This window comes from Magallana gigas, chromosome 6 (assembly GCF_963853765.1).
Source record: "Magallana gigas chromosome 6, xbMagGiga1.1, whole genome shotgun sequence".
NCBI lineage: Eukaryota > Metazoa > Mollusca > Bivalvia > Ostreida > Ostreidae > Magallana > Magallana gigas.
In genome coordinates, this window is record NC_088858.1 from 10,768,934 (window position 1) to 10,795,093 (window position 26,160).

The following is a 26,160-nucleotide window of genomic DNA, read 5'->3' on the forward strand; positions in this document are numbered from 1 at the left end:
GTTTTCGAGGGGTGTCAATTTCAACTGTTATCCTCCCAAACAGGCACTATTTATTTTGTTATACTGAATGTCTTTTTTAAAATTTTTAAGAAAATTTTACTGCTTTTATATAGGAATAACGTGAATTCTACAGCGAACCGTACGCGCATAAAACATTTTTTAATGTTACCCGTTGCCAAGTGCGTTGCTAACGCTGAGGGTAATAGTAAATATTATTAACTGCGTCTTAACCAATCAGATTTCAGTATTTAACATGAAAGTATAACAATGTAATTTATTAGTGCAATTTATTTTTTTACCCATTAAATTGCACTCTTACCATATTGCATGTAGGTAACAACGGAATTTTGGCAAAATTGATTTTTCAACAAGTTAGCCTAAATCTGATTCTATGCATTTTTACTACATACATGTACATGTACATGATAAGCCCAGCATTTGGAAATGTACGGTACTCAATTTGGTGGAAGCAACGGTCCATCATACAGTTCTGAATCATGGGGTATTTAATTATCCCCATTATAACATTTTAGATTCTAACAAATCGGAAATTTTAATATATCAATGGATGAATCAAACAGATAAGATTGCTCATATCTCTGAATGATAAAACTTATTTGGATTGCAGTGAACTCAAAAAGTTAAGTTGGTTACCGCACAAAGTTAAAACAATCCCTTGAAAATTTTAACTGTTGTTAAAAATGAGTTTATTTCTTAATTGAGGGTATCTTGACTCAATTATTCAACTAATGCAAAGCACAAAGGTATAATGATGCAAATATTATCTGTACTTACTGCTTTATTTACCGGTAGATGTAAATACAACAGACATTAACTTGGCTACTTTTTTTATGAAATGTAGCAGTTATAGTCCTTCTAATTTTTTTCTAGACACACAAAACACCACTGATGTAAATATTTACACCAAATTTTTCTTTCATATGTATGCATGCAACTGATGATTAAGGACAATGATTGACAAAAACATATGATGTACAAATGTACAAAATTACTATGTATTCAAAGATCAAGATATTGCTGAGAATAAATCAGTTGAGATAAAAACTTTCAATATCAATTCAATTCTAAATTCAGGGAGTGTAGCACATCCTGGGCACAGTGCCAACAACAAACCTATGATTCTTAATACATTATAAACTTTATCCAGTTTGCGTAGATACGAAAGTAGTCAGAGTAAAATTTTGAAAGAGATCAATAAATTTTATCAAAGTGGACAAATGCAGGAGAAAAACGAAAACAAAATCAATCGTACATGTCTCCGACATAAAACATTCACTACATGAAAACTAAAACATCAAGCATTTATTGTATAATAAATCGCTGGAATACTAAACATATAGACCAAAACAATAAGACTGCATTTGATTATATGTACATGTAAACAACCTCCCTGTAATCCTACAGGTACAAAGGGCAGTACGGAAAGTCCTGAACCTGCAGACTAAAAGGTTTAGATTTTTCCAACTCAAATATTTTACATAATCCTTGTGAAGTGATAAAAATGTACATAACTCATTCCTGGATTCAGTTCAGACATTCCCATGCACACTGGAGGAATAAAATGAACACATTTGAAACGTGGTAGAGAAGATGTTGACAACGAAGATGATGATGATTACCAAAAATCAAAATGAAGAAGGTTTTGTAACCTTTCATGAAAATTGGGGAAGAAACATCATAGATAATGGCTTAAAATACATGAATAGTAAAAATATCGACTGCAAAAATGATAAAAACGTGAATGTAAAAAAACCAAACAAAATCCCAACGATTTTTCGTTATAGTTAACATTCACTAAATGTAAAATGATTCGATAATAAGTACTTATGCGATTGCAGTAAAATTTTCAGGATGATGTTTTTTTTTAACATAGATTTCCATAATATCAAAAACTGACTGGCTTTTGCAGGTATTCTTTAAAGGAATGACTTACTGATATTATTAGGTCTACCCTAACCCATTAACTTTACTTAGATTTATGAATGTAATTTGACTGACCATCACATCAGCTTAGGGAAAGTTTAGTAGAGATACCAGAAATTTAAATATTATTATTATATCAAATTATTTTAAACCAAGAACTCTTGCAGATAACACTTTCAGAGGACATTTCCTATTTTTTGTTTTTGAGTGATTAGTCTTGCAAGTATGTTTTATGTTAAATTTCAAATAATACATTTTTTTCTGGATGACAGAGGAACAAAAAATGCTTTGAAAAATATTTAAACAAAAAAAACCTAGAAAATAAGTATATGTATAACAATATAAATGATTACTGTTTTTGATGATAAAAGAAATGTGTATGTTTTTTTTTAACATTGACAAAACTAAATAAAAAAAAAAGTCTTCATGGCCATATTTCGACAGTCCATTTGATGGACATTATAGTTTCTGCTGCATTTTCTTATTCTTCATAAACTTTCCCGCCTCTTTTCTGAGATCTCTCAGGTCTTGGGAATCCTCCGGAACATAGTCAGAGTCTTCCCCCTCGGGGTCTGCGTTCGAGGAGTTGGAATCAACGTCATCGTCGATAAAACTGTCATTGTAGTCGTATGTGTTTGGTAGTCCATCATCATCATCTCCAGTAGAAACCTTGCTAGCTGAAAAACCAATATTAAGAAGTGATCTATTAGCCTATTTACGATTGATGCACTACTATTATGGACGTGAAAAAAGTACAGCTGTAAAAAAAACTATACTGAAATTGCCTAAAATTGCAAAGAATATTATTGAAAATTTTTATGCATATGAAATCTTTTATACTTTATAGTTTGAATTCTTTTATTCAGCATATAAATTCTATGGTAATACATTAGGTTTTTGAAAAGTATTTTTCAATCTAAAAGTCTGCTAAATTATTCAACATGTAGCAATGTGGGTTTTTTTCAGGTGTTTTTTTACCTAAAAAACTCTCAAGAATGACAAAAGTAAATGTATCAAGCAATTCATCACTGATTTATAGAAAACTTGTTAATTATGGATATCTGTTTGTAAGTACTAAATATGAAATACAAAAGTCTCAGAGCTTCACGGGGGCTCTACAACAAACCGTGGCTAAAAACATTCAAACTTTTATAACATATTAAATTGTTTGTCAATCAAGTCAGTAAAAATATGATTATATGAAATATAGTACATGTAAATGTTTATGAGTTTTCTACATTTACTAGGAGACACAACATTGTTTCTTTTTTAAAAGAAATTTGTGTAAAGAGGCTACAGACAAATATTGAATCTGTAGAGTACTAGTAATTGGAGGTAATGCATACACTCTGTCCAAGGTTCCTGGGGTTTTGTCACTTTTTTGTGATTTCCATAATAATTTTACAGTTTTATTGGCTAACAAATGTTGATACAGTAAAACTTAGTTACAGAAACCTTGGACAATATGATATGCACACAAAGCTATAGAGTTGACTAAGGCCATCATTACTTAATATTAGCTCTAGTACTAGTAAGTGTTTGGGAGGCTGTGCCAGCATACAACAGCTGACTGACCTACTGACCTTTCTTTGCTGATTGTGAGGACAGTTTCATTGCATGTGAAAACAGGCTTCCATGGCCAGGACTTATCCTAAAATTTCAGCAAATAATGCTCTTATTTTTATACTTAATGATTTCCTGACAAAATAATTGACATCAAATTAAAATATTAAATGAAATTTTATCTACCAGTTCATCAATATCAGCAAAGAGTCATTTCATTCTTTTAGGCATATCTAAACACAAAAAGAGACAAAGAAAAGCCTTTGCCTTTCTTTCCAAAATACTGTGGCTTCATCAGTTTTTGTTACAATCAATTTTTTGTGGCTTTTGTTGCAAAGCTGAACCAAGAAATCAAATGTTCATTGCATTAAGAAGAAGAAATGTTATTGGTAATGCTATAACTTGCAATTGTCCACAAATTTATGAATCAATAAATCCTTGAAAATGGCTGCCCTTGAAAATTGGGCATGAATATAAAACCACAGTACATGAACCTACTTGACATCTTACAAAAGGTTTTTATACATATGAACAGAGACACGATAAACCTAGTAATCATGTATATGAAAACTGCACATCAATTTATGGAGTACATATAACTTTTGAGTTGTATATAGATACATGATGTACCACATATATCCTTATAGGATCGATTTAAAGGCAGCCATAAATCAAACCAACAAATTTTCCTTTTTTACATTGCTGTATTGCTTTTATGCATACTGTGTTGACCCAATAACCTGCACCAGAACTCACCTGTAGCTGTCGGAACCATATTGGTTGCTACCTTTATCCTCATCACTGGCTTCATAGCTCTCATCACCTGGATGGCAGTAGTCTTTAAAATGCACAGGATTTTTCCTAAAATATAATTTTTTGCTCTAATTTACTAGATCTGTTGAGGAATAATTTCAAAGCTACTGGCTTTATTAGAAGATTTGTTGCACACTTTTTTTTCAGTGTAAAATTCATGTCAATTACCTTGAGTTAATTTCCAAAAGTTATACTTCAAAAATTCATTTTCAAGTCAATTATCCTTGAAAACAAGTATGCAAATTTCCCCTATTTTTACCTGTAGCATTTTTTCCCAAACTGACAAGGACGGCGTCTCTTTTTCCCAGCAGGCTTAGCATCTTTTTTCTCCTTGCTGGAGGTTTCCTCTTCACTTTCACTCTCTGCCTTTGCTTTCTTCTTCTTTGGCTTTTCTTCCTCAGATTCCTCCTCTTCTTCCTCAGAACTCTGTTTCTTTTTCTTTGACTTTTTCTTCACCTCCTCTTCTGATTCTTCCTCCTCCTCTTCACTTTCCTCCTCCTCTGACTCCGATACATTCCTCCGCCTTCTTCCTTTTGCTGGTGTCCCTGTAAATTGTTTGTCATGAGTAAATAACCCGCCTTAAACCAACAAAACAACTTTCTACCTCCTGTTTGTTTCAAACTTACCTCGACCACGGCCTTTCTTTGGTGATTTCTTGGAAGGTTTCTCATCCTCTGAATCTTCTTCACTGTCGTCATCACGTTTGTAGGATTTGAATTTTTTGTTGGCAGACATGCTAGCCCTCCTCTTGGTGGGGCGAGGTACATATTCCTCATCATCCTCATCTGAGAAGTCTGATGTGTACCTCTTCTTTCTCCCGTGACGGGCGGATTTTCTTGTACCTTGTCTGGTTGGTTTCTGTTTCTATATGTGGAAATATTTGCATGTTATTTATAAATTTATTTTAATATCATATCTATTTTTTGTATTAAAATTAATTTAATATCCTCTGCATAAACTATTTACCATATATCCGTAATTTTCAACATGATCTAATTTTTGCTTTTTTCGCGATATTTTTTAAATCGCAAATTATTGAATACGCAGAAATTATATTCTGTATTATTTTCTATAAGAACCTTTTTTAAAATCATAAAAATGACAACTGCAAATTAAAAATGCCTCACAATTTTCTCATTTTCACAAATTTTGTGACACGCAAAAAAAAAGGGGATATACTGTAATTTATAATTTTCGGGTTGAGTTGCTTGCTTTCCACATCTCCAACTGTTTCTCTCATCACAAACCATGGTCAATATGTAAAATATCTCATAACTTTTTACAACATTTGTCAAACCCAGTAAAGCATAGTCATAGTGACCTTTAATACAACCTTTGATAACCAAATTGCAATTAATATAAAATATCATAATTCTGGCTAATACAGTAACAGTGCATGGTTTATTAAGTTAAACAAATACTTTAGGTGCTTAGGCAGCACTGGAAAGTAGAGACTTGGCTTGACACGATGAACTCTTACCTTTGACCTTTGGGACATTTCCCAGTCACTCCCAGATTCCTCCAGGCCGCTGATCTGGAAGTCGCTGTCCTGGTTCTTGTCCGAGTCATCTTCTTCCTCTTCCTCTGGCTCAGACATGTCATCTGGGGCCACAAAGTCATCCACTGCAAAAACATACATGTACACACCATATTCAAAGAGAGTAAACACATCATGTTCATAGAGATTAAACACATCACGTTCATAGAGAGTAAAAGTCTTCATAGAGAGTAAATGTTTTATGTTCATAGAGAGTAAACATCATATTCAAAGAGAGTATAGACATCATGTTCGTTGAGAGTAAACACGTCATGTTCATAGAGAGTAAACACATCATGTTCATAGAGAGTAAACACATCATGTTCATAGAGAGTAAACACATCATGTTCATAGAGAGTAAACACTTCATGTCCATAGAGAGTAAACACATCATGTTCATAGAGAGTAAACACATCATGTTTATATTGAGTAAACATTTTATGTTTATAGAGAGTAAACACATCATGTTCAAAGAGAGTAAACACATCATATTCAAAGAGAGTAAACACGTCATGTTCATAGAGTAAATACTTAACAATAAAAGTGTGTTAAGAAGTGGGGAGGAAACATAGTTTCAAAGGATTAGTTTAGTTTCTGTATGAACTTATTGAGAATTTTGCTTTAGTAATGTTTTTACTGTATGAATATATAATGAATTTTTCTTGTACTATTAACTTAATATAACCATAAGTATGCATAGTGAGATTTAGAGATACAATCAACGATGTTGATTGTGTGTCTTTGATAATGGATGACTTTCCTCTTTCCTGAGGTCTATTTCAAACTTACCATAGCTCCCACGTTTACAGGCAGCGGACCGCGAGGGACGCCCACTCTTATTAGAGCCCTGATCATTCCTCCTCCCTCTGCCCTTCTTTGGCTTGACTTCTTCTTCCTCCTCCTCCTCAGATTCCTCGCTTTGCTCCTCTTCTCCACTGGATTCTGCATACTTGGACTTCTTTGCTTCTCTAAAAATCAATATACATATTCTTTTATTTTTAGATGTCAGTTGCTTTGGAAAATCGTACTACATATCTTTATACCAACTTTGTAAATCTAAAGATGATAGTTTTAAAAATGCATCTCAAACTAATTTATCCTTTGTTAAACAACAATATGCAACATAACAGGGAAAAAAACATGTAAAATGGAACATTTTGTTGTATTTTGATGATTTTTTAAAAATAAATACACATCTAGAAAACATATTGTATTCATAACTGTTACAAATGTAAAAACAAAACATCAATTTATATAAACATGTTCACACACATGTTGTCAGTGTTGATATACTGAATTTGTTCTCACCTTTTAGGTTTTTCTATTTTGGTAGGTCGCCCTCGACTTTTGCTTTTTGGCTTGACCTCTTCCTCAGATTCTTCCTCATCCCAGTCATTGTCTGATTCCACTTTCTTCTTTTTGGGTGGAGCTGTAAAGTTTGTGACATTACAGAAAACTGATTTGCTGTTGAATACATAGCTTGTTCAAGGTGTAAAGGATAAAGGATATGTCACTTGCATAAATTCATTTATGGCTGAATGATTTTGTGTTTATTAATGTCCTATTTATAAATTTTCACCAGTATCTGAGAAAAGTTTCAAATTGGCACCACCAATATAGGCAGCTGAACACTGAAGAATCTTTTGTATTCGGAACCTCATTGTTTAAGGTTTTCACTTAAAAACAATCAATTTATGGGTGCTTCAGAAGGGTAGATACATGTTCTTTGTCAATTAAGTTTATTATGGATTTAAATGGATACATTTGTCTCCTTCAACACATGAAAAGAGCTGAGACAATATGATCAATTTGTGATGATAATTCTGGCAACTCAATTCCTTTTTTATGAAAAAAAAGTAATCTCTATCTGTTAAATTTGATATAAGACAGTATGCAGAACTGTTTGTTTTCTAATTGGAGAGCATGGCTATCTTTTTGCCTTGTTTAATAATTACCAAAAATAAGTACATGTAATTTGTTCATGCATTATAAGTGTCAAAATTCAAACATATGAACAAACTGGGTTTTTTTGTCTCTAAGGGAAGGGGGAAGTATACCTGCAGGTTTAGAGGGGGTTTTACTGCTGGCTTTAGGGGCTTTGGAGGCTTTGGTGGCTGAAGATCCAGCCATTTCTACCATCCAGTTTGGAAGTACCCTCTTCTTTTTTGCTGGTGAACTTAAAATGTCTTTTTCCTCCTCTTTAACATCTAATGTTTCCTTCGGCTAAAAAATTATTCAATATCAACAAAACCACATGAAAAACACCTAAAGATTATTTTGACAATTTGCATTTGTGTAGGAATGTAAGTTTTAAATTTTGTGTACCTTCTTTGATTTCTCTTCACCTGAAATAAACATTATCAAAAAATGAATTAAGAATTCAATACAACAAAACATCATGAAAACTGAGATCACAACCTTCATGTAAAAATATTTTATTCGGAGGTCCCTGAAACGTTACAACATTTTTCTTTAGGAGGAGGAATAAAGGGAAAATTTTAAATGCAGTGTATTCAGTTAACTGTACCAGTAGCTTAAATTACAAGACTACCAGATGAAGTGAGGCTAGAATCAAGAAGAACTTTTGTAATTTAATAAATTATTTGAGTATACCCGGTACACTTAAGAAATAAACAACGTTATTTAGTGAACATGGCGTTATGAAAGGCAATTGCTCTGTTGGCATATTCCATGATGCGCACTAGCGCATCATGGAAAATATGCCAGCAGAGCAGTTGCTATTCATTACGCCATGTTCACTAAATAATCGTTGTTTATTACTTATATTTGCATTTTACCACTCACAAATACCTTGTATTAGCCTAGACCTTGACATACAGGTATTGCATCAAAAATAAACATTCAGACTGTAATGTATCTTTTTAATTCACACAGATTTGTTAACAGAATCAATGACATGTTGTCTCAGTAATTCCTTTAAAATGTTATTATAAGACATGTTTTAATTAAATACATCAATTATATGGAGTTGGAAAAAAACACATGATATATCCTATGGTAGTGGTTTAAATCTATAACGTCATGGAAAAGTATATGACGTCACACCTTTATGACGTCATAGTATACAGACAGAGCAATTGCGATTATAGAAAAATAATTGCAGTTCCTCAGTATGGACTTACAGTGGGAAAGAACAATGGATACGCAAATATAAATATTTGCATATAGCTTATGCAAATATAATTTCATATGCAAATGTACTTGCTTGTTTTCATATAATTAAAAGTAACAAATGATCACTTACCATTATGTTCTGATGGCTCCTCAACATCAGACATTTCTTTTTCTTCACTAAAGTTTTCAAATATATTTAAAACATATTATCAAACAAATCTATACAAAAAATACCAGAGAAGGATTTTACTACTGTCTTATTAAATGTTTACGATTCAGTGTACTCTAATAGTTGCAAGAGAGAAATATTGTAAACTTTACAAAATTTCTTAAGCATAACACATGAATAATAAAATATGCATGTATATAAGCCCAGGGGTCAGTTAACAATGAAAGAGTAGGGTACATGCAGTTTCTACCCTTCTCTGGAAGTTTACAAAAATCCATCTATTCAACATATCATGGGAAATATCAGACAAATGAAATTTCACTGCAACATTATTTTTTTATCTAAGTTTTTGTTTTTTCTGACAAATAAAGGAATGAAGTACAAAAGTTTAGGGCTCTAAGATTTTTATAATTATTGAATACTGGTACTCAACAATTCACAATGGTTTGAATGAATGGTCAAACATCTGTTTAAAATGAAGGAGTTCTTGCTATAAAGAATGGGATGCAGTTTTTAAATTTTTCTGTACAAAATCAATAGGCCACTAAGCTCACTTTGCACAGCACCGACAAGAGGCACTCACTACTAATATGAACATTTTGTAATAACTTCTACTTTATAATAAATATTCATGTTATTTAGATATTAAGTTTACCATTAATGCAATGCAAAACCCAGTGATAGGACATGAGCCCTTGGCAATACTTGAGTAATATTGCATCTAAAATGATTTGTAAATACATGTACTAAGTATACCAATAATATACCTGTACAGCATTAATCAAAAAAAGCATTTGTAAAATGTTGTTGAAAACAACAATTCAAAACAAAATTTTTTTAAAAAATGACCTTTTTGTAGTTCCATTAGGTACATCGTACATGACTTTGAAAAACAGTCGATCCCTAAGTAAGCCAAATGTCTCATCATTTTCCATCAACTTTTTCTGATCTTTTATCATGGGCACTATTCCTCCATCCTTACGCAGAAAGCAGGGATTACTGTGTGTCTGTATTTGCCAAAAAAGAAGAGATATTGAGTATTGTTTACTTAAAATACTCTTAAAGTTGAACAGTTAAAAATTGAAAAAGGATATTAATATGAAGTTTTTTTTTACTATTAACTTAAATCTTATATATAAATTTCAGATGGGCCTATTCATTATTTTCATCACCTATCAACAAACAAAGGGTTCGCAAATTTTTTCACTAATACTTTTCTTACTTACAGGTGTCAAATATAATTTCCCGTCTTCCAATTCCAAAATGCCATGATTCCGAGACACTCTTTTATCTACAACCTGAAAGAAACATTCAATCTTATTAAAATTGTTTTCAACTAATGCATCATCAGTGGAAAATCAGAAAATGTCTATAAAACAAATATATTCTATTTTTCAATTGCTTAAATACATAAAATTTTACTTTAGCAACGAATATTTTGCTTTGGAATGGTTTTCAGATGTAAGAGAATGAAAAAAATAATGATAAATCAGCCAGAATGCTAACCCAGGCCCCCTGATTTCTCTAGTCAAATGCTTTACTATACTGTGTCCCGAGTTTTTGCTTCCACCACTTTTCGCTTGATATTTCGATAATCATAAACACCTTTGTGCTCAAACTACATTCATTCACTAATATGAAAAATGTCCAGATTCTCTATTTTGAAACACCCCCTTTACCACTGCAGGTTCCAATACACAACCCAAATTAGAAAGTCTACAGGGATTTTGCATTGCATCAGCCATAATGAAGCCCAGATGATAATATTGAAAAACTGTGCAAGGTATTCCGAGTGAGTTACAAATGGTTAAAAGATGTAAAAATTTCCCATTATAAATCTCCATAAGTAATTTGATTTCGTTCCTGTGAACTTTTATGACTGAAAAATGATATTATGTCAATGAAGATATTTTGGACATTTTTCCTTTTATCGTTTTCATATGCATTTCTTTCACAGGTATGAGTGTTTTTATCTAAAATCATCAAAAAGCGATGGAACCAATAACTTGGGACGGACTATCACTGAACTAAGCTATCCGGCCCTGGTGATCGAACTATGTGGCCGTACCTCACACAAACATGTTACTGTAGAGAATGGCATAATCAGAGCCAAGGCATCAACTGACAGACTATAGGAAGACAACCCAGAGGACACACTTAAGAATACCCATTATTGTTTACATTGAGAATAACTTATGAACTGAGGTTCCTATATGACATATGTGTACACTAGATTGAGACAAAACGGTTAGAATTTCATGTTACCAAACTACTACATATATATTTGCTGTGATTTTTGGCATGAGAACAATCAATGTAATAAAAATAATTATGCATTAAAAAAAACCAACATTTTGTTAGGGTACACATCTTTTTACCATGCAGGTTACTATATAAAGTACCTGGCTAAAATCTGCCCAATACTTATACAAAGAAGATTCTATATCTATTTACTGTAAATACTAATGCAAAAATAATGATCAAGCATGCATTAGTGTCAGAAAATTCCTACAACATACATTAAGGAATGCACCACGGCCAATGACCGTCTTTCCGACAGGAACTTCTATCAGGTCCCCTTCGTCTGGCTTCAGCTTTATCGACGTCATTACGACCGTTGCGATGTTTGCAGGCTTTAACGAATCAGAGAAGTGGAAGGATAAAGATGACAAATACGATTTATCACCTATCAAATATTCATTTGTATTTTTATGAACAAATAGTATCAATGTGCTTAACTACAATGCATTTTGTGCATTATATGCACAAATATTAAAACTGTTCCATGACGCTATTTTTCTTCAAATTGCTTTCGATACCAAGTTGACCTTTAATTGCAAAAGAGTTCTTATTTCATTTTACCCGATCCCGATTCATTTTTTTCTAAAGACATTTCTAAATGCCCTCTTTTTATAATGTGGTTTGGGGCATCTGTCGATATTAGTGTAGATTTAAGTACATACTAATAAAAATACTTTCACCGGTTTAGAGTTTCCAAATTTTACAGCATTATACTAAAGATACATTTAAAATATTTTGGGAAAAATAAAATAATTTTTTTTTTTATAAAATCCTCAGAGGGATTCGAAATCATGACTATCAGTTTTGTAGTGAACCATCTATCCCACTGCGCTACGCTGTTAGACAACTGTTTATGGAAAGACACTATATATATAAAATAACACCTAGTTTTATTGTTTATTTCGTTAAATAACATAAATAATACGCCACAACATGGAGGTATCTCATACCACCTTAATTCGAGTCATTAATTTAAATTAATCTAACCCGTATAGTTTTCTTTTTAACTAGAATAAATTAAAATGATATAAAGATTTGTATTTGAAAATGTTTTAAAACTTGAAAAATCATAATGTAAATCATGCTCCCTAACTTCACGTGTATATAGTTACCGATCGTCAGTTACAGTTTATATTTGTCAAATATATGCATGGTTTAAGAATATAAATGACAGTCAGTCATGGTTGACCGAAATCTAACATTTAATGAAACTAAGATTTACCATTCTTAAATGTTGTTCCTCATGTAAATCAAAGTTTACAGGTGTTAAAGTATACCAGCATACTTTATTGTGAACTTTTCCTCCGAACCAATAGCTATGACGTACATATATACAGAAGCATTTTATCCATAAATTACATACAGTAGGTTGATTCTAAAGAAATGTCACAGGTTCAATGAATGCAGTGGCGTCGAAAGCAAATTGAAAGGGGGGGGGGGGGGGGGCTAGAATTATAAAATATTTTGACAAGCCAAAAAAAAGGTCTAAAGGTCTTTGGTTATGGCTAACCCCCCCCCCCCCCCCGGTTCCGAGGTCTATATGATGTATTTGTGACTTTTGGATCAACCATCGTACTCTGAACATGGATCGAACAGCAGGCAAAAAAAATAGTCTATATTCGTTTTCTCTATAAGACTTCATTTAAGTTAGTCAGTATACTGTAATAAAAACGGCTAAATATAGTTTTAGATGGAGTTAGTTGCTCATTTTAGTGAATAAATGAAAATGGATAAAAATATCTTATAGCACATATGTTGCATGCAAATGAATTCAATAAATTGCTAATAGTATGTACTAGTATGCAGTTAAAGTATAGAAATGTAACATGTATGTAGGCAATAGGTAATGGTTTCTGGATCAGGTTCAATTTGTAATCAGTAATCGTAATCACTTTTAAATATACAATAGAACCATTTTAACAAGACCTTGGACTGTTAGTAGGACGTAGCTATCTATTCCTTGCGTCAAAACAAGTTAAGAATGACGCGGTTTCAAGCGAAATATGCAGCGATTGCGTAGTCTTAACTCAAAAGCCAGACAAATCTGGTTGATTTCAGAGAGCCTTGGCCGAGCTCTATCAAAATCATGTTTCATAAAAGTCCTGTTATCGTCATTAAACCCCTGTCACACCAAAGCTACGTCCCCACGGCGATGCCGCTGCGTCCTTAAATAATGTAAAACGCCAAGGTTAACGCAGTAGAGTCTCCTACAGCGCCGTAACAACGCAACGGCATCTTCGTTCGTCGCAGTGGGATCGCCTAGAACATTTTAGAACGCCATGCGACGGTGCGCACTTTGAACATGCACAAAGTACGCGCCGTGGCTCTGCGTTCTGATATACACGTCATAGAAACGGAGTGAGGTCGCCGTGACAGCGCCGTAAGGTCTCCAACAGCGCCACGAAAGCTCCGTTGGCACGCTCAATGAACGCAGCTAATCGCAGTGTTAAGTCAATTGCGCTTGCACGGAGACCTCTCGGAATCCTTTGGGATCTCACTGCGTCTCTATCGCGCTCTCACAGCGTATCCACAGCGTTTGAACAAGTTGTTTTTCATTTGGCTGCGTTCACACAGCGACCCCAAAGAGTTGTTGCTGCGTTCATCGCGCTCTCTTGAAGTTTCTTCTGCGTTTATTAGCGTTTGTACCGCGCTCCCACGACGTCTCTAGTGCGTTGTCATCCAGACCACGAAAACTATAACAATGGATGTTGTACAATAGCAAGCGATGTAGTAATTATCAAACTGGACGTGGGTGACTATGTAAAAAGTAGCATTTGGTAATATTACAGGACCTATCAAAGGAATTCATGCCATTTGGTTTTTCTGATGTTTTCACATCTTTTCTGTATTTTCTAACAACTAAATGTAATAACGGGACATTTTTGTAGACCTGGCTACAAAGAGTATTGTTCTAGTCCTTCACAATTATTTAGAAGTAGTTACTTTTCATTACAATGTACCTATTCATCAAAACAAAACACCTTTTTATCGTTTATTTACTAGTTGTAAATTCTTGTTTGTTTCCCGTACAATTGTACAAATTAACATTAACCTACCAAGAAGTAAAGAACGTCTTGTGAACGCTGTCAGCGCGCGGCGCACGCCGTGGACGCGCGGTAAAAACTCCTAGCACGTCATGAGCGCTCGGCGAATACTCGGTGAGAGCGCAGTCAAGTAGAACTGTGGAAACGCAGTTACACGCCGTGGGAGCTCCGTAAGAACGTCCCAGTCGCAGTCAGGACGCCGTGACATCTCCACTTGTAAAATTTTCAAATAAAATTGTACATTTTTTCTGAATTTTCCTTGCGATCCTACGGCGATGCCATGAATTTTAAAACGCCGCGAACACGCCGTGGGAACTTGGTGTGACAGGGCCTTTACATTTCAATGTTTTAGCTAGAAAATGTACCTGTTTACACAGTTTGACTTCACAAATAATACTTAGTAAGCAAATTGATTTTGTCACAGGTAATTAATCCAATTTAGTTGTCTTCTTTATTCATTTTGAAAAATAGATATATAAAATAATTTCTATTCTGGAACTGTCCATGAAAGGAGCCTGATGTTTGGAACATATATTGAACAACATATTGAGGTTCTTGAATACCAGTACATGAACTTGATTTTTGTATATAGCAGTTTTGTCAGAAGTACACACAGGTAAAAGTTAATTAAACATTGTGTAAACATTTTTATTAACAACTGAATATAGAGAATGATATAGGGAATGCACAGATAGTATATAAAATTGCTGATATGTGTACTGAAAATTTGATAATATACCCATATAAATTGTAAAATTGTTATTCAGTTTTTTCATTCACACGTGAATTGACAAATAGTGTACAAAGCATGTTTCTAATAAACTGAGACCCCATTGGGATATTTAGGATTGTCAATTGCACCTTGTCCAAATTTTAATTCTAAGAATTCTTGTACATGGTTTGGGGCCGACACATTTTTCCCAATGAATGCTATGGTGGACAGTGGTTTAAGGAAATGCTCAGGAAATTCAACATCCTGTTTATGACTTTTAAACCAAAAATCTTTTGTCATAATGCCATTTTTGGAATAAAATGGAAATATCTGGATATAATTTCTATTTGTTACACTGTAAAACACACGATAAAATTCTCCCTCTTCTGCTTTTTCCCATAAGAACCCCTTTTTATCAACGAACTCATAATTGCCTGTTTTCACCAATTGCTGACATTTTTGAATGTCTTCCATATAAATTCCAATGTCTACACTGATATCCCATGGAATAATGTCCCCTGAGCGAGCAGCACCAAGAAGGCTTCCTCCTTCCAGCCAATATCTCATACTGTAATTGCTAAATATATCAAATACATACTCTGCTGTTTCACGCAGAGCTTTTAAACAGCAGGGAGGGGTCCACTTTCCTCTGTGTAGAAAGTCTGGAATGTCATTGATCAAACTATAACATTGCTCAGAATCTCTGTTGCACCCGTAATAAAACTTCTTTTCATGGTCAGCATCAGTTTTATACACAACTTCTTTAATTTTGAATTTCCTGAGTAAACTGTCCTCCCTTTTCTTCTTTTCATGTTGGAATTTCTTCATGCTGCTTGGATTTTTGAACCCTTTTCTGGGTACAAACACCACAGGGGTATACACAAAAGATTTCCATCTTCTAACAACAAATTGCATATATATGGACCATGTTAATGGCACTGACCATGGACTTGGAAGCATTGACAATGTTTCTGTGCGAATTAGAATTGCTTGATCCCCTTCTATGTAATCACAATGCCCTTCTGATCCATCAAATGTTGTAATTTTCATTCGCCATCTTTGTAAATTGATATGCATTCCTGTGCATCTCAGATTGTCATTGCCTGTTTTCACTGCAAATGCCTGAGAAAATTTGGAATGGAAGAAGTCTTCAATAAGTCGTTCAAATACACTTTTGTTGTGTATTCTTGTTCCATCTTGTAGAAAAATAACTAAATCGGATGAGATGGCATTCAGAATTTCAGTATCTGTTGAGATTTTACCATCCATTTCAAAGTCCAAAATAAATATAGATTGAACATCACTGTTTGAGAAATTCATCCTTGGATATGTAAGTTTGTCAGCAACAATAAATATCGGCACATCATTCCCAAGCACTGTATGAATGTGACGAACAGTCTGTGGTACATCGTGATCAAATTCTTCAAACTCTCGAATCACCACAGTATATGTGATTTTCTTCCTAACGTTGTCTGTGATTACCTTTTCTGTTTGAAGAAAACAGTAAAGAATAATCACAAATATGATGTTACATATTAACAGACATAAAACAACTTTTTTCTTTCTAAAACACTTCATGCTGAAAACTAAAGAGAAAGTAACTTATTGATAATGAAAGTTGAAAATGAAAGTAGAGGTAATTTTATTCATGTGTGTTAATTTGAGTATGCACCTAAATACATTGTATATATGTGTATAAACACGCTTTCATTTCAACTATAATTCGAAAATTAAAAGAAAACAAAAAACTTTAGTGAATTATAAGTTCGGGATCGACAGTTCAAAAATTCTGGAATCAGATGGACGCGGGAATTCAAAATAAAAAAATAAACGACTAAACTTTAACGAGACAGATCTGATTTTATTTACACTTGTAGCGTCATGAGTATGGAAAACTGTGAAGATCCAATTGAGGCCAAAGAGTCAGCAGATCAAATTTTGGGGGATGTAAATGAATCGCAGGTTGTTGATGGAAAGGTCATGCAGCAATTCAAACAGTGCCTTGACATCAGCTTGTCCAATTTTTATTCCTCTATCAGGTACAAGTTGAACTTTACTTTGCACAAAATCCTGGTATCTGAATTAATGCATTTAGTGTTCTTAAATGAAATTAGGCTAATTCTTTCATAGGTATGGAAAAACATAATATGCACTCTTATACTTAAATTATATAAACAGTCAAACTGTTCATATTATATATCATGTATTATTGTATATGACCAGAAATTAGTCCTGACTTTTAGCTTTTTCTATTTGTAACCAATAACATTGGTAACATTGGTTACAATGCTTGATTGTAAATTATATACAAACTTATCACAGGTTGCCGCGCAGTGGTTACTGGTAACATTGGTTACAAAGTTTAGGTTTGTGTTTAGGGTTAGAGTGAGGGTAAGGTTAGGGTCTGATTAGCCATTTAGGGTTAGTTTAGGTTAGGGATACGGTGAGCGTTAGGTTAGGGCCTGAGTAGGGTTAGGATAAGGGTTTAGGGCTAGAGTAACAATTGTAAACAATGTTACCAATGTAACCAAATAAAATAAGCCCCCCCCCCTCCCCCCAGTAAAAATGAAAGACTGTCACCTCTATTACCCTATGTCACTAAGAGCATATAGTTGTAATTATTGTAACCAAATAAACTAAGACAAAGACTGCTAAAGAGGTCTGTTTAGTTACCCTTTGTTATCAGGAAAATATAGCTGTAACCATTGTTACTGGATGAATATAAACCATCTAACAGAAAGAAAATACAATGTAAACAGTTATGTCATATATGTTGTCATGGTTACTTCTGTCACCAGAAAACAGTGCCTTGTAACTGGTTACAAATGAAATGGGGTAAAAGGAATTTCTGGCCATATCTCAAACTGTGAAATATGCATTTATTTCATTTTTTGGGAAATTATCCTGTTTGAATTATTTTTCCATAAATGTACCTAACTTTATCTGGAGCACAGTCATACATGTACAAATGTAATAAAAAATAATAGTGAAGGCCTCTTGTGGCTGCTTTAAACTAAAACAATGTTTTAATCAAACACATTCTAATATAATCCCACTCTGATTACCAGTCCTCTTTTTTTCCTTCAGATTTTCATTGTTCAAGGAACATTTGCATCCTCTGAGAAAGCGACACCCACAAGATTTGAAAAAGATGCATGCACAATTCCTGGCACAGCTAAATGCTAACATTGCAGTAAGCTGATTTGATTTAACTATTAAAGACAGTGACTACATGCTGTATAAGATATATCAACATTAAATACTCTTTGTATCTTCTTAGTTAATGTCGGCTGGAAGTAAAAGAAAAACAATAACATTTGCAGCAATATACTGTAAACGTATTATATTTTGCGTGTATGATATTTGGTGGATATTATTTTTGAACAAGTTGGCGTGGATTTCAATTGGCGTATTCCTGAATGTGACTATTCTAATACATATATGTATGACATTTGGAGATGTACTTGATTTAGCGGTTGCCTCATTCCGCCAAAAGCGCTAAAAAGAAAACACAGCCGAATGTAGTATACGTTTACAGTATCTGATATGTATATGTAAATCTACATAACTTATTTTGAGTAAACAGACATGTATATTTAGGAGGAAATAGATTGGATGCTGAAAGAAGAGAACATTGGAAAGTTACTGAATGGCTTGAATGATTTGATTGATGAAAACCCGCACAAAGGGAAGAAAGTTTGGTAATGTTTATTTGATTTTTTTTGTGTGTTTATGTACATGTACTAACTTTACATACAGTTATTAAAGGTTGTTCCTTTGTAAATCTTTAACATCTTTAATTTTCCCCAAATTTTATAAATAGAAAACACAGCTTTCTTAAAATGTTTTTTAATGATTATCAAAGAATTATGGTAATGAAATTTAACTTTAGGTTGATTAGATTAACCAATATTTTTACTCTTGTTCATCCTCATATAGCAGGTGACTTTGAAGCCTCTTCAACTGTTTAGTTTATTTTAAACAGATGGATATTTGAAGGGTTTTATTCTACTATTTTTCTTTCCTAGGAGACCCTCTGGCAATGCCAAACAGGATCTATTGGCTCACACAGCCCCTTACAAACTGAAAGAGAAAGAACGTTTGCAAGGAATCCTATCTGATCTCCAATCTCAGAACAAACTTCTTAAAGACGCTGCTCGAGCGAGACAGTCCAAACTTGAACATACACAGCAGAAAATTGAACAGAAGGCACAGCAATGGAAAGAGGTTTGTCTTACTATGTGAAATAAGCTTCAATGTTTATTTTTATTTATTTCAAATTATTTGTGGTCACTTGATGTGTGTTGAGTCCTTAGACAAGACACTATATCATTAACTACATTGTCTCAGTCCACCCAGCTGGAATGGGTACCAGTTTATGCTGGGAGTTAACCTGCATTGGACTGGTGTTCCATCTGGGGAGGGTCAATGACTCATCTGCTTAGCACCACAGAAACTTGGTTAAGCTCCAGCCCTATACTCCTCATGGCATGGAGATGGATTTAATTAATGTTTTTCTGTATCTACATTGTATGGTGTCTGTTAAATGTTTGACAGTCTCTTTTCCAAAAGATTTTCAAATCAAATGCCACATCTCATTCTAAGTTTAAAATAGAAAACAAACAGTTAAGAAAAAATACTGCATTATTTATACAGTCCCTAGGATAATGTCACAAATCTTTAAACTTGATAAGGATTTTATTGAATCAATTTAAAACTGCTAATATCTTATGTTGACAGTTGAAATACCCGCAGTATGTACTGAAATTTAACATTGTGGTAAATAATATTCAATACAAGTGTAACAGTCTAAATCCATGCAGTTCTATGACAAAGCTTTTAAGACAGTGTACACAATCCCATCATAAGGCTATTAAAATGTCTAATATGATCTTGAACCCCAGGGCCTTTCTTCATTTCATTGTCAATATTTTTTAAATATCATTTTTAATGTCATTATTTTATTAGCACAAGCATTGGTTTTACAGTTTATTTACTAGCTAATAATTTTCTTGTTTTTATTTCTATAGAAAAAAATTATTCCCAGCTTTTAAATTAAAAAATATTACAATAATGTATAGTACAAAGAACTGATAGTTTTGTTTTCATTTTGTTTTATTAATAACCTCCTGCAGGCAGCATGCTTAATTTTAATGCATATATCAAATTAGAAAATGTTTAACGGACTTTTAAATCATAATGCCTTAATAAATGTATAATCTTAATTGAGACCTGTAAAAGAAATAAAGTGAGAGAATTGTTATAAAACCTACTGTCATGATGAATTTGGAGTGTTTCACAAGGATTTAAGTGGAGCCAAAAAAAAATATGAAGCGATTGTCCATTTTGGTAGAGTCATCAGCACATCAGTCATCAACACATGGTTGCTGTGACAAGTTTTATGAGATGATAACCATATGTGCTTATGATTATGGCAACATTATGTCTTCACATTGCTGCACAGTGGTTGACTTATGACACATAAAATCTTTTCCAATAGCCTTGTATAAGATGTATATAGTATCGTGGGTGGCTGATTTTATAATGAACTTAATTACAGATTGATCAGATCGTGGACAGCTTTGATATGGAAGCGACCAAGAAGTTTCTCCTGAAATATTCCAGTCATTCCAGTATAAGATGATTTCTGCCAGCAAATTATCTACAACAAAAACCTTTAGTGTGTATTAGTGCGAGACTTAAATAATGGACACAGAACTGTTTATATTGACTGTCAGAAAATATTGGACTGTTGCTGTTCACTCAGTGGAAGAGTTCTGCTCTTACATGTATGTCCCAAATGTGCATTATATCCATTATTTTCCTCTGTAAGTGAGGTTCCTTATGTCCAGTCTCTTTCCACTCGTATGTCTGCATACTGTCTTTTTATGTATACATAAGCACAGCTAGTCATGCATGTAGTTACTACTAGGTGTTTTTCAACTTAATCTTTTGGAGTTAAGCCATTAATCTTTTAAAAAAACAAACGTTGACTTGGGAAGGTGAAACAGTCTACATAAATGCTATTTTTTTCTTTTGCTTTGTATTTCGCAGATAATATTATATTATAAAATTTTATAAGCTTTATTCAGTGAGGCTTCAACGAGCAAAGCAATCTACATCTTACATCACAACACTTAGTTCTTAGCATTCTTTTAAATGTTCTGATGAAATATGTTTGATGAAGAGTTGTGAAATTCAAGTACTTTACAATTCCAATTCTTTATTTGAATAAAAAAGCTTTTGTTAAAACATCCTACAACAAAAACTGCTTGTGATGAGTCTCTATTCATTAAATCGAGAGGTCCAGTGACCCTAAATAAATAGACTTGCTGTCATCTTTTGCGTGTCAATTCGCGTTACAGAAAGAAAGGAACAAATAGAAAAATAAATGAAACACTAAGCAAAACAAAAACCTAGTAAACAAAGAAAAAACACACAAGCTGTATATGTCTGTATAAACTTTTTGTTGAATTGTACAGATTGAGAAATGTCTGAACTATTGATGCTATTATCTTTGTGCAGTATCTTGGAGAGCGATCTTTTTTGGCTTGCTGTGATAATCAGGATCTTAGATAAGTCTTATTGTATGGAAAAGTAGAAAATTAATGTTTCTCTGAATGTTGTACAGATGTTAAACGCATGGTAAAATGACATCAATTTTCAATTCTGATTACGATGAGAAGGTTATATAAGGAATGATAAGCGAACAAGATTTATATTAATAAATTAACACCATATGTGTTGTAGTCATTAGCTTAGAGACTACTGCTGGGTATTCCTATATTAACTTCCTCAATACCTTAATGCCATAAAGTTTATGGACATTTTTATGAATGATCCATGTATACATGCAGTTTAATTTCTTATAAATTGTATACTTATCAGCGAACACTTAAAGTTTCAGTTTACTAAAAGGACTTTTCTATTTTGCAAATTTATCCAGATATTTCTTTGATACAATGTTTCACTTTGTAATTACAAATTTTTGCTAAATATCCATACTGAGTAAAACATTCAATTTATCTCTTTGAACCACAGGCACTCAAAAATGTTCAATTTTAATGCATTCACAATGAACAACTTCAGGACACCTCGGGTCTCTTCGTAGATGAGTCCGGAGATACGGGAGCTTGTCACGTGCCTGTGCTGTGAACACAAAAAAGTTTGTAGTGTAATCTGGTACATGTACCATTTTTTAGATGGCATACTGAGACAAAACATTAAAGCGACTTTTACAAGGACACAGCCAACAAATTAAAGTGCTTTGGCAATTATAATGTATTTTTTCTTAATCTGACTTATACTAGAGTAAACCATATATGACTTGTACAATTTTACTGTCAGGAAATACAGCAAGAAATAATGTGAAGTATAAGAAATATAGACTCTTTTCCTCTTGAATCTTTGGCAATAGCAAATGCACATTTCATTAATCTCTACATGGCTAAAACAGCAAACACAACATTTGATGCGATGAAGGCTAAAATTGAAAAAACTGCAAAAACGATATCGCTGCAGCGTCCGATATCTACCCACGTGATATCCGTGCACTTTGACCCCTCGTCGTTAGACGAGTGGTTGTCACTGATCGATATAGAAGCAGTAATTTGTTGTCCGTCGATTATTTGATAAATCTTGTACGTTTCCTCTTCTTGGTACCCTTCCTTGTCTTTCTCCTTGTCTTTTTCACATTTTTTGCATAAAATCACTTTACAAATAGCGCGAAGACAATCAGGCACTTTCCTGGAATCAGACATGTCATAGAAATACAAAGAAACAATGGCTAGAGTGGTCACTAAAACACTTAGACACAGGTCTACCAGAAGCTTGATACAAAGCAAGGAAACTTGTGGTCGGGAGATCGCCGGAAGTTTCTCCGAGGCGATCGTCTGGAACACTGCAATGGCCAGCAGCACTGTAATGGAGAACCCGACCCTCTCGCCCGACTCCGCGGGGAGAAGGAAGACGAGAATGTTCAGCATGCCTATAGTCATGACTGGAAGGATCATGTTGATCAAGTAGAACTCTGGCATCCGGGTCAACTTGAGTTGGATATAGAGGAAAATTAAGTTCGCTCTCGCGTCTTCAATAGCTCCAACTGAAGATTCCGTTAGATTCCATAACCCGTGTTCAGTATACACGTACCTGTTGACTTCGTCAATGAAAGGCTGAAAGCCCACCTCGTTAACACCGTATCCCCAAAAACTGAAGAAAATATCACATATCTGGGTATCGTATGGGTAGTAGTAAATATCCGGGGTACAAGCCGTCTTGAAAACATCCGCTGGATACCAGTAAGAATTTCCGGTATTGTCAAATCTGATGGGTAGCTCTTTGACTCCCAGTCCCCGAAAGTCGCTGTGAGCACTCGAGAGGATGATGTTAGGCGTCCAAACGTCCTCGGTGACGAACATAAGAGAGGTAGTGGCGTTATACTGCTCGGGGTCCCATGTCATTCTGTAATCATTCCACTGCAGAAAGAAAAACCCGGTGATCGAGAGTTTCCCGTTTCGTTCATCGAACTCCACAATGTTCACGATCTGAAAGGTGAATCGCACGGTGGTTTTGCCGGTCATGTCTTTGCTTCCGCGGACCATTTTGTTGTAGCCATTCAGTAGCGTGTCTGTAAGATTATGCACTGTATTGTAATTTGTAGACGAGACGGCAGCAGTAAGAAAAACCACGGAGAGAGGAATGTTCGTCTTCATTTTAACTTTAAATCATGTACACATAGTGGGACGACAGCAAAAACCGAGGCCGGTTTATACGCATCAGGGACCGCGCATAATTGTTTCACAGTCAGTATCAAATAGTCTATTAAACCCCTTGTGAAATCCCGAGATTTTCCATACAGCGTTTAAACGCAAAAGAAACGCTGTTGAAGAAAAAAATAGTTCTAGAATTAAAATCTTGTATTTTTTCCACCTTGTTAGTGGGGAAATTTTTAATCATGCAATTAATTGTTTTTAAATTAGTTTCATTCATGGCTCGATGATGCGGTAGGCTACCTTCACGTTCATTGGTTGTATTAATTAATACCCGGTACATTAACTTAATAGCTCATTGTCAATTTTCATGGGCTAACATCCCTTTGTTTATTATCAGAGACCATGAGTTGACTAAAATCGAAATATTAACCCAACATAACACAGTTATCTTCAGTAATAACAAAGAAATATTTCTACAAATGGCTAAATAAATATTATTTTTGTCTGCTGTGGGGAGTATTGTATTGTCAAAGCGTTCCATTCTAAACTATGTCGAAATTATCCGCAATCAGTGCTACTAGAGCCTTTGATTTGATTTGCAAAATGTTTGATTTCCGATATTAATGTTCAGACCAATTTTAAAGATTTTTTGGCGCTATGACCAACAATAAGTATTGTTTTTAAAATAAATATATGAATTTTAATTATCACATAGACAATACTTTTTCATTAAAAAAAACATTGATCAAATACTGAAATCTTAAAAAAAACTTTTGTTGTTGTTAAATATTCCCATTGTTCAAGTATAGCATTTGAAATTTAAATAAAAACAGTTTAGAAAATTATACGAGTATCGAAGGTCTATTTACAGCATATTATTCTTTATAGAACTTCCAGAATTGACGTGGCGTGATTGCCGTGTATTGATACAAGTAGAAAGGCTGGTTGGTATACAATACACAAATCAAAAGCAAACAAGCAACCCCCCATAAACAAACTCTCCGGGCTTTGTGGTTCCCTCATGCTTGTTCTAGACACATACTTTGTATTTAGTAAATATAGGTTGAAATGACTCTCAAACAAAGTACACGTAGATACACTGCTTTTTGAGGACTGCAATATCCCGTCCCTCTAATAACCTATCGCCAAATTTGTCATTTGTACATGGCGATGTCTCCAGCTTCGGTGGTGGAGTTATACATCATGATTGTAACCATATTCTAACCTGTTTGTGTATAATAAACGGTTTTTATATGTTGTATCAAAATTTCTGTCATCCAAATTTTATATCAAATAATGTCTATACTTCTTTTTTCACAAACAAGATTATCAGATTAGAAATTTGCGATTCATTTTTAGCTCACCTGAGCTGAAAGCTCAAGTGAGCTATTCTGATCACTTTTTGTCTGTCTTACGTCTGTCCGTCCGTCTGTCTGTCTCTTAAACTTTTCACTTTTTCAACATCTTCTCAAGAACCACTGGGCCAATTTCTATCAAACTTGGCACAAAGCATCCTTAGCCTAAGGGGATTTAAAGTTGTGAAAATTAAGGATCACACCCTTTTGCAAAGAGAGACAATTAGGAATTATTGAAAATTTTCGAGACATTTTCAAAAGTCTTCTTCTCACGAACCATAAGACCAGGAAAGCTAAAACTTGTGTGGAAGCATCGTCAAGTAGTGTAGATTTAAAGTTGTGAAAATCATGACCCTTGGGGGTAGGGTGGGGCCACATTGGGGGGGGGGGTCGACTTTTTACATTTACATATTTTATATAGAGTAAATTTTTAAAAATCTTCTTCTCAGAAAGCAATCAGCAAGGAAAGCTTAAACTTGTGTGGAAGCATTCTTTGGTAGTGTAAACTCAAGGTTGTGAAAATCCTGACTCCCGAGGGTAGGATAGGGCCACAATGGGAGGTTGAATTTTTACATAAGAATATATAGAGTAAATCTTTACAAATCTTCTTCTCAGAAAGCAATTAGCCAGGAAAGCTGAAACTTTGTGGAAGCATCCTCGGGTAGTGTAGATTCAAGGTTGTGAAAATCAAGACTCCCGGGGGTAGGGTGGAGCCACAATGGGAGTCAATTTTTACATAAGAATATACAGAGTAAATCTTTAAAAAAATCTTCTTCTCAAGAACCATTTGGCCAGGAAAGCTGAAACTTTTTGGAAGCATTCTCAGGTAGTGTAGATTCAAACTTGTGAAAATCATGAACCCCGGGGGTTCATGGT

The 26,160-nt window shown here is 34.0% G+C and overlaps 4 protein-coding genes across 5 annotated transcripts; 1 reads left to right on the forward strand and 3 right to left on the reverse strand.

Annotated features, from left to right (window-relative positions):
* Positions 1-778: 778 nt before the first annotated feature.
* LOC105336765 (aprataxin and PNK-like factor) lies at positions 779-11,993 on the reverse strand. 2 transcript variants are annotated; one of them, XM_011441201.4, is made up of 14 exons: positions 11,681-11,993; positions 10,388-10,459; positions 10,011-10,168; positions 9,123-9,169; positions 8,183-8,202; positions 7,915-8,080; positions 7,166-7,286; positions 6,647-6,825; positions 5,801-5,943; positions 4,947-5,184; positions 4,580-4,865; positions 4,264-4,368; positions 3,528-3,595; positions 779-2,621 (listed from the first exon to the last, which is right to left on the reverse strand). In XM_011441201.4, exons 1-14 carry the CDS (start codon positions 11,768-11,770, stop codon positions 2,404-2,406), a joined length of 1,911 nt encoding a protein of 636 aa, XP_011439503.3. In that variant the 5' UTR covers positions 11,771-11,993; the 3' UTR covers positions 779-2,403. The 2 variants fall into 2 exon arrangements, with proteins under 2 accessions (XP_011439503.3, XP_011439504.3); XM_011441202.4 differs by lacking the exon at positions 3,528-3,595.
* A 3,183-nt stretch (positions 11,994-15,176) lies between these two features.
* Positions 15,177-16,829, reverse strand: LOC105336764 (ribitol 5-phosphate transferase FKRP-like). The gene has a single exon (XM_011441200.4). The coding sequence runs from the start codon at positions 16,794-16,796 to the stop codon at positions 15,321-15,323; it is 1,476 nt and encodes a 491-aa protein (XP_011439502.3). The 5' UTR covers positions 16,797-16,829; the 3' UTR covers positions 15,177-15,320.
* Positions 16,830-16,996: 167 nt separating this feature from the next.
* On the forward strand, positions 16,997-21,542 carry LOC105336763 (polyamine-modulated factor 1). Its single transcript, XM_011441199.4, has 5 exons — positions 16,997-17,257; positions 18,306-18,411; positions 18,819-18,919; positions 19,247-19,445; positions 20,779-21,542. The coding sequence occupies exons 1-5, from the start codon at positions 17,100-17,102 to the stop codon at positions 20,860-20,862; spliced, it is 648 nt and encodes a 215-aa protein (XP_011439501.3). The 5' UTR covers positions 16,997-17,099; the 3' UTR covers positions 20,863-21,542.
* A 939-nt stretch (positions 21,543-22,481) lies between these two features.
* Positions 22,482-24,028, reverse strand: LOC105336781 (neuronal acetylcholine receptor subunit non-alpha-2). Its single transcript, XM_011441239.4, has one exon. It carries the CDS (start codon positions 23,927-23,929, stop codon positions 22,658-22,660), a length of 1,272 nt encoding a protein of 423 aa, XP_011439541.3. The 5' UTR covers positions 23,930-24,028; the 3' UTR covers positions 22,482-22,657.
* Positions 24,029-26,160: the final 2,132 nt, after the last annotated feature.

Excerpts from the sequence above, each read along its gene's own strand:
- LOC105336781 (XM_011441239.4), bottom strand. The coding sequence starts at position 23,929 with ATGAAGACGAACATTCCTCTCTCCGTGGTTTTTCTTACTGCTGCCGTC.
- LOC105336765 (XM_011441201.4), bottom strand. The coding sequence starts at position 11,770 with ATGACGTCGATAAAGCTGAAGCCAGACGAAGGGGACCTGATAGAAGTT. Across the intron at positions 6,826-7,165 it reads AAAATAGAAAAACCTAAAAG|AGAAGCAAAGAAGTCCAAGT; the intron begins GTGAGAACAAAT and ends ATTGATTTTTAG. Across the intron at positions 5,944-6,646 it reads CTGTAAACGTGGGAGCTATG|TGGATGACTTTGTGGCCCCA; the intron begins GTAAGTTTGAAA and ends ATGTTTTTGCAG.
- LOC105336763 (XM_011441199.4), top strand. The coding sequence starts at position 17,100 with ATGAGTATGGAAAACTGTGAAGATCCAATTGAGGCCAAAGAGTCAGCA. Across the intron at positions 17,258-18,305 it reads AATTTTTATTCCTCTATCAG|ATTTTCATTGTTCAAGGAAC; the intron begins GTACAAGTTGAA and ends TTTTTCCTTCAG. Across the intron at positions 18,412-18,818 it reads AGCTAAATGCTAACATTGCA|GAGGAAATAGATTGGATGCT; the intron begins GTAAGCTGATTT and ends ATGTATATTTAG.
- LOC105336764 (XM_011441200.4), bottom strand. The coding sequence starts at position 16,796 with ATGAAGTGTTTTAGAAAGAAAAAAGTTGTTTTATGTCTGTTAATATGT.